General features: G+C 41.0%; 1 protein-coding gene across 36 annotated transcripts in view; it reads left to right on the top strand.

Moving 5' to 3' along the window:
• tcf7l2 (transcription factor 7 like 2) overlaps window positions 1-11,944 on the top strand; it is a 91,503-nt gene extending 79,559 nt beyond the window's left edge. For 4 of the 36 annotated variants that reach the window (XM_055004378.1, XM_055004370.1, XM_055004382.1 and 1 more), the window contains 7 exons: window positions 1,466-1,606; window positions 1,707-1,869; window positions 2,066-2,174; window positions 4,223-4,285; window positions 5,205-5,255; window positions 6,416-6,488; window positions 9,668-11,944. In XM_055004378.1, the coding sequence (XP_054860353.1) occupies window positions 1,466-1,606; window positions 1,707-1,869; window positions 2,066-2,174; window positions 4,223-4,285; window positions 5,205-5,255; window positions 6,416-6,488; window positions 9,668-10,124 (1,057 nt within the window). In that variant the 3' untranslated portion in view covers window positions 10,125-11,944. Of the gene's footprint in view, window positions 1-1,465; window positions 1,607-1,706; window positions 1,870-2,065; window positions 2,175-4,222; window positions 4,286-5,204; window positions 5,256-6,415; window positions 6,489-7,052; window positions 7,126-7,678; window positions 7,741-9,667 lie in introns of those variants that run through there. The other 32 variants (XM_023286124.3, XM_055004383.1, XM_023286129.3 and 29 more) reach the window with 27 other exon arrangements.
• The last annotated feature ends 1,494 nt before the right edge of the window (window positions 11,945-13,438 follow it).

Here is a 13,438-nt window from a genome sequence, read left to right as displayed (position 1 = left end):
CCATCAACGGATGACATGGCACAAACACCAGTGTGTCAGTGATGAAGGGAGAAGAGGGGAAAGGAGAAAAAGAGGGAAAGAGTTTGAGGGGGGAGCACTGGCACTCCCCTGAGATGGCCTCCAACAGAAACTAGTTGTTCCTGGCGAGTTTATCCTCATCATTATATTCTGGCTCGGAGCCATGCAGCCAGACACAGCCGGATAATGAGCTACTTTTAAAAAAAAAAAAGGAATTATTCCTCCTTTTTTCCCCTTCTCCTTCATCCTCCTCTCTTAAATTTGTGCGTGGTCACGTGGAAGCGAGACGTAGCACTGTAAACATACACATGCAGATATACATGTTCAAATAATCCCCCACAGATAATTAGTGTCATACATCCACTGACACATGCGCTACAGCGGTGTCTTGTGGCTGTTCTGGCCTGTGAAATGATTTCATAAATAAGGGGTTTCTGGCCTCGATATGTGGAACGGTTGGAGATGATGAAATGATGATAGGAGTGTAGAGGGATGAAGATAAAAATGTCAGTGCTGCTGACAGTGCTGAATGGGCAGAAAAGAACAGGAGGAAGCAAATAGAGACCCAATACCTGAAGTGATACTAGACTTTGATAGAACATTTTAATCTACTTTGCAGTATGCCTTGATAAGAGATAATGGTTCAAGCTTCACCCCCTCCAAAACCTGGCATCTTCATATCAGTTTAACTGCCAAAATGCAGTTTCCTCAAGTAGTACAATGCAGGGAAGTTATGCGATTGGCATTTGTCGTCTACAGTTGAGAGATATAAAAACTCATTGTCAATAAAATCTTACTTGGCAACAACCTGCTCATTTATTGGATGATAAATGTTATTGTGGGTATAAACACATGCTTAATCTGTTTCAGCATTGATATGGAAGGCACCAACTATAAATAGAAAAGTTCATAGAGTCCTCACTGCAAATTGATAAAGATGTTATTCATCTCCACAGGGTTGTAATTAAGTGACATTGGCTCAAGTGTATAGGTTTTCTGGGTTGGTCAAACATGGCATTCAAAAGATTTTATCACTTGCCACACAATATAGCCTTTTCCAAATCATGTTTTAGATTTGTTGCAGTATTTTTCTCTGTGTTGTATAACTGTCCAGGCTATATTCTCTGCTTATATTGAATCGTATGATATTTGACCTCATTTTGAGTTGTAAAATCTCCTCTAACTGGCTGTGATTAATACAGAAATCAGCCTCGGACGTTTTCACGTGGGCGTTTGTATGTACATTTATTGTATCTGTTTCTCGAGGCTAAAGTTCAATTCCATTTCTATGAGAGAAACTGAATAAAAAAAAACAATAAAACGCTATATACATTGATATGTGATAGAAAGATGAGAATGGAATTGAGCCAGCCCAGCTGTAGAGTCTTGTGTGTACATGTGCTCCATCTTCTCATTTCACCCGTGTCCATTCTGACGATTTACACAGTCTTCTGTCCTCTAGGTTCCCCCCACACATGGTGCCCCCTCACCACAGTTTGCACACCACGGGCATCCCTCACCCAGCCATCGTCACACCCAACGTCAAGCAGGAATCCTCCCACAGTGACATCAGCTCTCTCAACAGCTCGTGAGTACCCTTTGCTTTTCTGCACCCCGCACTAAGTTTAACATGCACTTAGATCCAGTTCTGGGTTCTACTCACCTTCCTGTCCTCTGACCCATAACAGGAAACAGTCAGACGCTAAAAAGGAGGAAGAGAAAAAGAAACAGGTCCACATAAAGAAGCCTCTGAACGCCTTCATGCTCTACATGAAGGAGATGCGGGCCAAGGTGGTGGCGGAGTGCACACTGAAGGAAAGTGCTGCCATCAACCAGATCCTGGGGCGGAGGGTAAGTCCTTATTGGACACACACCAACACTGTAATGGTCAAACTGAAGACCCAAAGGAACATAGATCTCAATCCTGGAGCTCAAATCCAGATTTTAGGCCTGATTCACAGATTCGCATGCTTATACCTTAATATTTCCTGTCCATATTCAAACTCTTTCTACGTCTTCTTTCTGTGTCTTGTTTCTTCCTATACAGTGGCACGCCCTATCGCGGGAGGAGCAGGCCAAGTACTACGAGCTGGCCAGGAAAGAACGACAGCTCCACATGCAGCTGTACCCAGGCTGGTCAGCACGAGACAACTATGTAAGTTTTTAAGTTTACAAGTCGTAACTGCCTGTTCTTTCCCCTCCTCTCACTAGGTCACATATCCAGGACGAGTTCTGTTTCTATTCCTTATGTAGCCTGAGAGATGAAATTCCTCTCATCTATCTGTGATTGGACAAACTGCCAGGACTTAAGTCTAATCTTTTGTTGTGCTGTGAATAATACAGTCCAGACCATAAGTATTTGGATAGATCTACACTTTATTGGATGTACAGGCCTTGTGCGGCAGCACATTCAATTTCCAACTAAACAGGTGGATGAAGTTGAATTTGAGTAGGCTTACATCAATATAGAAAGAACAGTCAGCCCTTTTAACACACAATGCCCAAAGTTTAGGGGATCAAGAGTAATTGACTCATGCACATCAACTCAAACTAAATCATCATATTTAATATTTTCTGCCAACTCCTTTGCAGTCATTGACTACCTGAAACCTTCAGGCCGTAGACATCTCCAGAAGCTTTGTATTTTCTCTCGGTAATGCTCTCCCAGGCTTTTACCTCAGCCTTCACTTCGAGCTCGTGTTTGTTGTGATGAATCTCTGCCTTTGGTCAGCAAAAGGAAAGCAACTCAATTGGATTGAGATCAATCAAGGATATCCCACCTCTTCACTGTAAAAAGCTCTGCGGTTGCTTCAGCTATATGTTTAGATTCGCTCTTCTGCTGAGCTGCGAAATGTCGTACGGTGGTTTTAATGCATGTGGGAGAATCTCGGCTCACAGTGTGTTCTTGTTATAGCATCCTGTTGCTTCCACCAGCAGTGAAACCATCAATAAATGCCAGTGTGCCAGCTCTCCAGGCAGGAATACATACCTGAAAAGAACATAGTGCTACTTATTCCTCAGTTCGTCATTTTGCTAGAGGTTGATTTAGCCTCATCGCTCCGTAGAACTTTGTTCCACAACTTGGTTTCTTTTTGCATGTGTTTACAAACTGGAAGCTGGCCTTGCTGTTTTTGAGGATCACCAGAGGTTTCGCATCTTGTGGCGAATCCTCCGAGGTTATTGTCATGGAGCCTCCTCTTGATTGTTGACAAGGAATCATTCACGCCTACATCCTGGAGAGCATTGTTGACTTGGTGTGCAGTCATAGAGGGCTTTTTCTTAACCATGCAAATGAATTTTTGGTCATCCACAGGAGTTGTAGCAAGTGGTTTGGTATTTTTACTGTGCACAGCGGCCTTTTTTATTTTTATAAATGTACCCATCTGTTTATTTTAGCAGATTTTTGGTTTTTGAGCCTCTTCATTCACGTCTTCACTTGTATAGTCACTCTTTACTCAGACAACTCAACCTCAATCAACTTTGTAGCTTTTTAGTACATGCACTAAAGCTGAAATAACTTACGAGCTGAGTGGCCAATTATTTTTAAACTCTTGGACACAGTGGATTAAAATACACCATATCTCGCACACAGTTCTTTCTATATTGTTTTAAATTGGCTCAAATTAAAGCTGAAATGTTAATGTAGAATGGAGTTCTTTATTTCAGATTGAAAGTTCAGAATCACAAAGTCTATGAAAGAAACTGTCCAAATACGTATGGTCTGGACTGTATTTGCAACAAAAGCTTTTGATTTCAACCCTTGGTGAATGTTTTGCACCCTGGACACTTTGTTCTGACACATAAATGCCAGATTCTCATCAGTTTTGTCCAGTTTGGGGATCAAGCTGACCAGTGGAGTCTTCCATGAGCAGCCCCAGAGAAATCTGTCTTCCAAAACCAGAAGTGTGTCAAGATGTCTAGATGTTTCGCAGAACAGAGGAAAATAAAACAAAAGATTACAGAAAAAGAAGACAAGGGCAGAAAAAAAAGATTGAAAAACAGAGAGAGGAGGGAGAATTGTGGTCTGGCCTGCAGTGGCTGTTACAAACCGGAGGGCAAAGACAGAAAAAAGGCAGAGAAAGAATGAATGAATAAATAAGTAAACACCAAGATGAGTCCTATTCTCTGTTTCATGTTTTGGGCATTCTGCAATATAATAACTAAGGTTCCTGTCTCTGTCTATTTTTTCTTTCTATTTTTTTGGCGGCTAACCAACAGGGGAAAAGGAAGAAGAGAAAAAGGGAAAAGCAGCAAGCAGAGAGCAATGGTAAGTGAGCTGCAATTATCTCTCATATTAGAAGAGCCCCATCATGTGTCAGGCAGATGTGACATCTTGCAAGATAAAAGTCAAGCTAGTTTTTTGTGTTATGTTTGTGTGTGTGTATGTGTGTGTGTGTGTGTGTGTGTGTGTGTGTGTGTGTGTGTGTGTGTGTGTGTGTGTGTGTCTGCGTGTGTGCGTGTGTGCGTGTGTGTATATATTATTGTGCCTGGCTCTTTTTTTTTTTTTTTGGTATAGTTATGCTACCCAATGCAATATTTAAATGGTAGAGTTGCTTGTAATACCCCTCCCCTTTTCCTGTTTTTTTTTTTTTTTTTTTTACCCCTAGCTCTCCCTAGCTAATAACAACTGAATATGCATGACCCCCCACAGTCCTCCTCACCTCCCCTCTCACCCTCCCCTCCCTCCCTCCCCCCTCCTCTGGCTCCTTAGCCTTCTGGTATTGTGATATGTGTTTTGTTTTTTTTTTGAGAATGTGAACTTGAAGCATCGTGAAAGCCATTAACTTTGCCAGTGTTGTGTGCGTGGCCCCCCGTTTTAAAGCTGCCTGTGCCCCGCAGATCGACTCCACTACTGTACCGTTTGTGTGTGTGTGTGTGTGTGTGTGTGCGTTTGTGTGACTGTGCATGTGCGTGCTTGTTGGGCTACCCCGCCCCCTCCCCCTTTTGCTTGCTTCCATGCATGCTTTTTATACCAACCATAAGTTAAAAAAAAATCACTTACATCTTAAAATTAAGGAGGTTTGCTAATTCTGTGATTGATCCATTATTTATTTATTTATTTTTTTACTCCAATGATTCATATTCTTCTTGTAAAGGAGCAATGCCGACTTGTTATCATGTATTTTGCGCTCGTTCTGGTGACGGATTTCTTCTTGAAGGCCTCTCTATCTGTTCTTTTTTTTCAGAACACAGAGAATATTTTCCAAACCCTTGCCTTTCACTCCCTCCGATTACAGGTGCTAATGTCATTTTGAGTATTAAATCACTAACTGTTATTTTTTTTCTTCCTTTTAAAGTAATGTATATTTATTCATCTATCTATCCATGAATGTGCAATATGAGGGCAGAGTTAAGCTTAAGTTTTCTATTTTGAAATATACTCTTTTTTTTTTGCTTTGTTTGCTGCTTTCTTTTCCTTAAAATGTTGCTGTTGTTTAGATTATATTTCATTTGATTTACCTCCATTTGCTGTTGCTATTTTAGTTTAGAGCATTTCCATATTTTGGCAATAACCACTATGCAGGATGCTTGAGAAAGTGATGAGATATACACAGTTAGATTATCATTGTGAAGTATGACCTGAAGGTATGATGTCAGGGTAAACCTCCTTAATCTATATGCCTCAGTAGCTGCGCTTGTGCCTTTCCTATAGGCCAGCATGAGTTTGGCCGACTCCCCCTTTTAAAATGTGTCTCTACTCAGACAAGGCCTGGACTCAAACACTTACACTCTGCTCTACTTCTGATAATGACACTATTACTGGGTAGAGCTTGCAAGTGACTGGCTGCTGTTCCTGCAGCAGACAGCCAATGCTGATGGAAAACAATCAACTGTTTGATGCCAGGTCTGAAGAGTAGATTCCCTCTTCAGGCTCCAGCCTTTTTAATCCTTTCCCTGGCTACGGCTAACTCACGACTCTGCTGTTCTAGCAATCTGCTACTGCTGCCTAGTTCTACCACCTTGACCTTGTCTTTTTGGAAACCATAGTGCACTGATAACATCTAACAGTAAATGAATCTAGTCTGCATTTGCTCCGTTTATATCCTCTCGACCAAACAAGTTTACCTGCAGCTTTAACTCCAGTTAGAGTTTAGAGGCTAAAAGCGATTGCTTCCATATTAATATGATTTAACAATATGCATGCATTTTTTCCTTAAATGTGTGAAACACACTAATTGTGTTCAGTTCTATCTTTAAAGGCACTCTTGATTATGGCTTTAAGGGGGTTTTAGGGGGGGATTTCTTGCACATTGAGCCACTGCCAAGCTTCATAGATTCACTGTTATCTGTTTTTTCTCCTCATTTCTCTCCTCCTTTTGGTTTCTCTTCTGTTATTTTATGGGTTTTGGTTCTATTCCTCCTTTCTGCTGGCTTCCCTTCCTTGTTGCGGCATCAGACCTGAGCGCTCCTAAGAAGTGTCGAGCGCGCTTTGGGCTCGATCAACAGAATAACTGGTGTGGCCCGTGCAGGTGTGTATGGTGTGTGCTTGCACTGGCCAGGGCCAGGTGAAGGCTGGGTAACGCTACGCTGGGACCTCCTCCTCCTCTGTTCTCTGCTGCTGCCTTTTTCTTCCTCTTCGCCTCTCTCCCTTGTCTGTCCCGCCAGGCTATCATGACCTCTCAGCTTCCTCCAGCCACGCCCTGCCGGTCTATCTCTGGGTTCTTGATTTTTTTTACCTCCTGTTTGGGGAAGATGGGTATTAACAGCACATGCCTGAGTGGTTGTGTGAGTGGCGTCTGTGCGTATGTGTTGACAAAGAAATATTTGTGGGGTCACAGGGGTTCCGTTACAGGATTTACAGTACAATTACTGAGATTGGTCAGAAGTCCTAAACTGGCAGGTCGGGGGCTTGGAGGATCTGGGGCCTGATGGTTTGGTCAATATGGAGGACATCCCAGTGTTGCCAGCCTAAATCTAAGCCCTGGCTACATGTTTTTGTCTGTGCAATGACGTGTCCATTTTCTTTTTCTTTCTTTTTTCTTTCTTTTTTTTGTCTCTGTGTGTGTGTTTGTGTCTACCTCTTTGGCTAACAGATGCAAATACCCCAAAGAAGTGTCGTGCCTTGTTCGGGCTTGACCAGCTGAGTTTATGGTGCAAACCATGCAGGTATAACTGCTGTAGTACCAATGGGAGGAAGACATCCACAATGAGCATCTTCTTCTTGATTTACTGGCTCAGATGTCTTTGCTAAAACATGTTTCCATTAGTGTGGTAACAGATGGAAAACTCCTCAGCTCCTTTTCCTCACTGAGAAGTTTCCTGCTCCTCTGAATTCCCGCACTGCTATTTTTCTCTTCACTGAACTCAGTTCAAGCCCAGTGGCAGAAAATGGATTTCTAAATAAGGCTGCTGAATATTTCATCTAAACAAAACATCTTGTTGCAACATCACGGCTCCTAATGTAATTCAGAGTAGCATTTCTTCCACCTAAATTGCTATGGTTGAAATCCATTTTCTCTCCAGGCAGTGGATAATTCCCTCCCATCTTAACTGTTCTGTATGTTTTCTAATTGGCACCCTTTGAATAACAATGTTATGCTTACAAATTTAGCCCTGCTTTCTCTGAGGGCCTGCTCAGTGACACTCTTTTCTGTGCCCTCTTCCTCCTCCTTCTCCACCTCTTCTTCCTCCAAACTCCTCTTCAATAACCCTTACTTAGTCCCTACCTGTTGTCTTTCTGTTCTGACACAAGCAGTCTTTGAATTGGGAATATTTTCATGGTAGGTATTTGTTTCTGCTACGTAATACCCTTCTTTGTGTCTGGCTTGGACCACACCCTGCCCCTCCTCGTTCTTCACACAACTTCTTTTTCATGCCAACATTGCAACACGTTTCATCTTCACTGTTTTCAATGCGCTTTGACTCAAATTCAACCATTAGCCTTCGTATTTTTATGCAATTTACCATATTAAGAGTTTAATCTGACTAGTTTGTGAACCTTTTTCAAAGCACTTTTCTCTGTTTTTGTCACAAACTTAAATGCACTGAATGACCAATAGCAGTTTAACAGCTCGCCCACACGTTTTTGGTTTATTCTCTTCCTACACTCCACCATCGCTGGCCTCTTACTCCCCATCCAGCTGATTTACCCATTATCCAAAATACGGCATTAAATCCTTAAATAATAATAGAACATTATGAGATCAGGAGACTGAAAAGTGCAGTAATTCGCTTCATTTTAGGAGCAGAGAGGTTAAAAGTTCTCTCTGGGCTCCATTTCCTAAAAGATGCATCTGCTATAATTTCCCCCGAGACGGAGAAATCAATAACATACATGGGCACATACTATAAATCAATATGTCTGTTAAAAAATGGATATTAGCTCATTTGTTGCAGTTTGACGGACAGATATCGAAACCAAGATATTTATGTAGTAGCAAAATGATACCTTTTTTACGGCCGGTCGATCAAGCAGAGCTACAGCGTCCTCTAAAAAGCCTCATCCTCACTCTTTTTCTAATGTTCTGTACTGTCTCATGTTGTGTGCTTGCACTCTAAGTCCATCAGAAATGCATGTCTGTCTTCCATCTAGCATGTGATCAAGGTTTTGTGGGCCTTTTGTATGTACTTTTTCAATGTCATTATTATTGTGAGTAATCTGCTCTCTTGTTAAATGTAGAATGTGTCCCCTTAAGAGGAATAGGTTTAATTTTCCAGTCGTAATTAAACAGTAGATCAGCCTAATATGTTCCAAAAAAGCCTCAACTGTTCTTTTTAAGTACCTTTATATATTTTTTGACCTACTCCATGTCCCTGCAAGTCTTAAATAGCACTACTTCATGGCCTTCAGGCATCCTTGTGATAGAATGGAGAGCTGAGAGAGAGGGGTCACTGCCAGGGTCAGGGTAAAGATGAGGTGGGCAGAGATTCCCCCTTAACCAAATCTGAGCACAGCCTTCACAGCAGAGTCACCGCAGATAAATGCAGCAATCCCTCCCTCCCTCCTATGTTTGGTTCATCGGGTTCCACTGAGCACAACGGGGCCTGGCCTCAGGACTCGGCAAGCAAAGGGGGGAGGTTCGCAACCCCAAGGCAGGAATGCAAACATGATGCCTTGACCCCTCACACACACACACACACACACACACACACACACACACACTCGTGTCTGTGGGGCAGATTGCGGAGTAGTGTGTGGATCTTGCTGACTTTTTTTTTTCGTATTTCCAAACTCTACACCCTGAGGAGAAGAGATAGAAGTAGAGGAGGGTCCAGTAAACTCGCGTCTGCTAGAGAGAGAACAGGCCGACCCCCAGCTGTAGCTCTTTCTGTAATAAAGGAGATCCAGAGAGCAACTATTCCCACATCCAGTCTGCTTCATTTTGTCGTCATCCCTTTCTCTGTGTGTTCGCTTTTCATCCTCCCCTTCTGCTTCCTGTCCAGGTGCTGCACCTGTGATCTTTTCCTTAATGTCTGTCCTGTCTGACGATCTAGTGTTTGGAATTTTCTACCACTTTTACTTCTTAGCACGAAGCTTGTAAAGCTGCTTAAATGCACCTGCAGCTCTAATCCAACGTGTTGCTTCAAGTAATTTCTAATTTTATTTTATTAAAAAAAAAAGGTGCATTTAAGTTGGCAACAGTGCTAAGAGGCGATGCAGTTCAAAAGATGCTAAAAGATGCTCTCTTTCTCTCGCCTTGTCCCTCAGGAGAAAAAAAAAGTGCATTCGCTACATCCAAGGTGAAGGCAGCTGTGCCAGTCCTCCCTCTACGGACGGAAGCTTACTAGACTCCCCCCCATCCTCCCCCTCCTCAGTGGTTCCCTCCCCCTCCTCAAAAGAGTCCAAACCTCAGACTGAACAAATGCAACCTCTCTCACTGACTATGAAACCGGCCCACCAGCCACTCCACCACCCGCACCTCCTGGCTGGGCCTCCACCGCCATCTTTGGTTCAGCTGGAAAACTCTGCTGCAGCCAGCAAAACGCCCGGCGCCTCCTCCCACAACGGAGCTCTGGAGCACGGTGACGTCTCGTCTTCGCGGCAGCCGGGCTCCTCTGTGGCGTCCTCAATGGCCCGGCCCTCGGCATCGCTGTGTCATTCCCACTCGCTCCTCCCCTCCACAGCCCCTCAGCCTCTGTCGCTAGTGACCAAGTCTATAGAATAGTCTACCCTATTCTTCTCCTCTTTTTTAGCTCTGCACACACACACACCTTTCTAGGCCCTCTCTGCTATATTTCACTTGCCGTCAGTTCTTTTTTTTTCTCCTTCTTTACGTTTCTGTGCCATACGGCTTTGAAATTTTTGTTTTGTTTTATTAAAGTTCATTGGTCAATATTTGACCCGTCATTATCGAAAAAAAATCTAATTATTATAAAGAAATGATACAATGAGCTGTAGTATAGCTTTGTGAATCTGCCAAAATTTTTATGAATTTTGTTTTTGTCTTTTTTGTAGTGTTAAAACAGTGCAAACAGAAAAATTATCTAGTTCAACTTCAAAATGTTTAAAAGACGGATATAAAAAGGTAGGCTAGATTATTCAATGAGCCCTTTTCTTGAAAGAGTTGGTTCTCCTTCTTTATTTGTATTAAATACGAGCTTGCGAACCAATCATTTGACATCTGTTCAAACTCTAGGAGGGCATGAGGCTAGCGGTGACACCTCTCTGAGGAACAACTTTAATTGTGATGTTACTTGTTCTTGTTTAAATGTACAGAATAACGGGGAGGGAGGGGATTACTGTGTTAAATATGCATTCTTCCACTGCGTTGTCTTTTTTCTTTGTTGTTTACCTTTGGGGCGGAGTCAGGCGAGTTGGGTGGGGTTGAGGGGCGGTTCGGGTGGGAGGGTTGCGGGTTATTAAATTCAAAATGTCACAACGCTAGGACCAGTAGTATTTATTGCTTTAGAGATTGCTTGTTGTATCTTGTATGTGTCTCTTTTTGACTTTTTTTTCTTAATACATTGTACAAATATTTTTTCTTAAGGTTAAGCAACTATATGAATGATCCATTTTTACAAGGAGGTTTTCAAAGGCAAATCTTTTGTTATGGATTTCTTTCCTCGCTGAAAAAAACCTGGATTCCACTCAGTGTACTGTGTAGATCTCATGAACAGAAGTATGCACAACTTCATTTCAAGAAATGCGTCTATAAGCCATTTTACAAAAAGAAGAAAAGAAAACTTGAAACAAGAGACAGTGGGTACCGTGTGTTCAGTAGTTGGAAAAGTGTCTAAAGCCCTTCTTTTTTATTGCACAGTCACATCTCTCAGACTGTAGATTCGTGTACAGATTTTCCGTGCCAAATTTTGTGATAATTTTCTCAGCCCCCCTAACCATGCTGTAGGGATCTCTCTATTTTTTTTTGTTTTGTTGTTGTTTGTTTGTTTTGTTTTGTTTTTTATTTCGATACCATTCTTTGCTGTGACGTTACATAGATTGCTATGTATGTAGTATAAATGTTGCTATAACAAATGTGTTTGGTAGCAAATTGTCAAATATTAAAATTTAAACTTAATAAAAAGACGGACATCATACTGTATAAACCCACAAGGGCCAAATTATGTATATTAGGAGGTTCATAAAAAAACTATTAAATACAAAAAAATACACAAACTGCCACTTTTAAGTACACTACTACATATAGGTAGATAGAAAAAATAGGCATGTTGATGTTGCAAGAGGCTGTAAAAAAAGCTACAAGAGAATCATCCACTCGGTGCCATTGTAGTTGACATGACGCGACTGTAATCTGTCGATTTCTTCTCTGGTTTATTAAGATGCTAATGATAAATAGTTTGAATGTTTCCTTAACGGCTGTGATGTTCCTGTTCTATTTTATGCTCTTATCTTTTTGTTTGTTTGTTTTTTCCTGTTATTTTAAATGGTTCTAAAACCATGTTTTTTTGTAATGAATAAATGTTTATGCTGTACAGTCTCTGTAGCATGCAGTTCTGTATTAATAAAAGCAACTTAGTATGTGCACATCTGTGGTTTCCTTTTATTCAGAGCCTCGCTGGCAGGTGCAAGGAGCTTAAAAAAAAAAAGGTTGAGCCAGCGTCTCGACATGTAGCTCTTATTCAGCTACAGTTTTCCTAGTTAATAACAGAGAATGTACAAATAATTGGGCATAATTTGGATATATTATTAAAAACAGTTATTTTGAAACCTATTAACTTTAAACAGGTTACTTGTGTAGCCACTAACAGAAAGCAAGAAATTATCTGAGACAGGCAGCTTAGTGCCACGTGTTTTTCACAGATGACACAATATTTAAGCTTTTCACTTCATCTTACACTTCATATTTCACTTCAAACTGACTCACAAAAAGCCCTAATTGGCTTCAAACAACAAACTTGACCTACTCTGAAATAAATGACTACAGATCTGAACCAATTTCCACTGTACGTTTACTGAATGTTACGGACAAGATAAACTTTTTTTTAGGGTATAAATGTATCCATGCAATCAATCACTTGATTCATTTTTGATTTGAGAGTCCTACAATCAAATGGGTTTATAAGACACTAAATAATAACCTGCGTGGCTGCAAGACAAATCATGATGTACAATTTCCAAAAAAGCAGTGCATTTCAGAACGTTCAATTTGCACAACAGAGATGCCCTGTTTTATTGAATTCAGTGTCCTCTGTCTCAGCCGCCAGGCAACTTTTATAAATCTTGCCAAAACAAGTCTCCACATTAAAAAAACAACTCAGCATATCAGCCTCAGACAACCAAAACTAATCAGGATTCTTCTGTTGGATCTTATCAAGCAAACAGTTCCTCAAGTTGCTGTGCAAAGGCCAGGGAATGCAAAACGAAATACATACTCAACAACACGAAGATCATAAAAAACACACAAAACTTGCTTTTCAGGAATGCCTTAAAGACTGCACACCTCTATTAGCTGTGGTAAAGTACCACTTTCTAGCTGAGTTCAAAGGAACCTTTATGTGTAAATATAGTTTTCAAAGTGGTTTTAAGGTAATCGTCCTTAATTAGTCCAACTGTCCTCCGTCTAGTGTTCCTTATAGATCTTTAATCATTTTGGTTCAACACTGCAAGTTACTCCCATGATCAAGACACATCAGAAACAGAAAACTGCACCTAATAAACATTCAAAATCATTAGGGAATTTTTTTAGGCAACATTAGACTATATAGCAGGGCAGTGTGACTTCTTCTAAAGTGATATTTAATGACAGAAACTACCACTGAATCTATATGTCTAATTATATTCATTGTCTGTGGGACACTCAGTCTTGTTACAGCCAGAAAAGAAAGAGAAAACAGAACAAGGACAAAACTGTAGCAGTTGGTTTTGTTGGCAGAAAAACTGTTCAGTTTTATAGTAGTTGATTCCTTAAGTATCAACGGAAATCATGTGAGAACCAACATTTTTATCACCATATTAATAATGATGTATTTGTTTTATTTAATACATTTTTGTTCAGGACGCTTTGCACAGACAAATGTT

This window comes from Amphiprion ocellaris, chromosome 18 (genome assembly GCF_022539595.1).
Source record: "Amphiprion ocellaris isolate individual 3 ecotype Okinawa chromosome 18, ASM2253959v1, whole genome shotgun sequence".
Lineage (NCBI taxonomy): Eukaryota > Metazoa > Chordata > Actinopteri > Pomacentridae > Amphiprion > Amphiprion ocellaris.
Note: the sequence above shows the minus strand (reverse complement) of the source record. Positions and strands in the feature narration are given on the sequence as shown.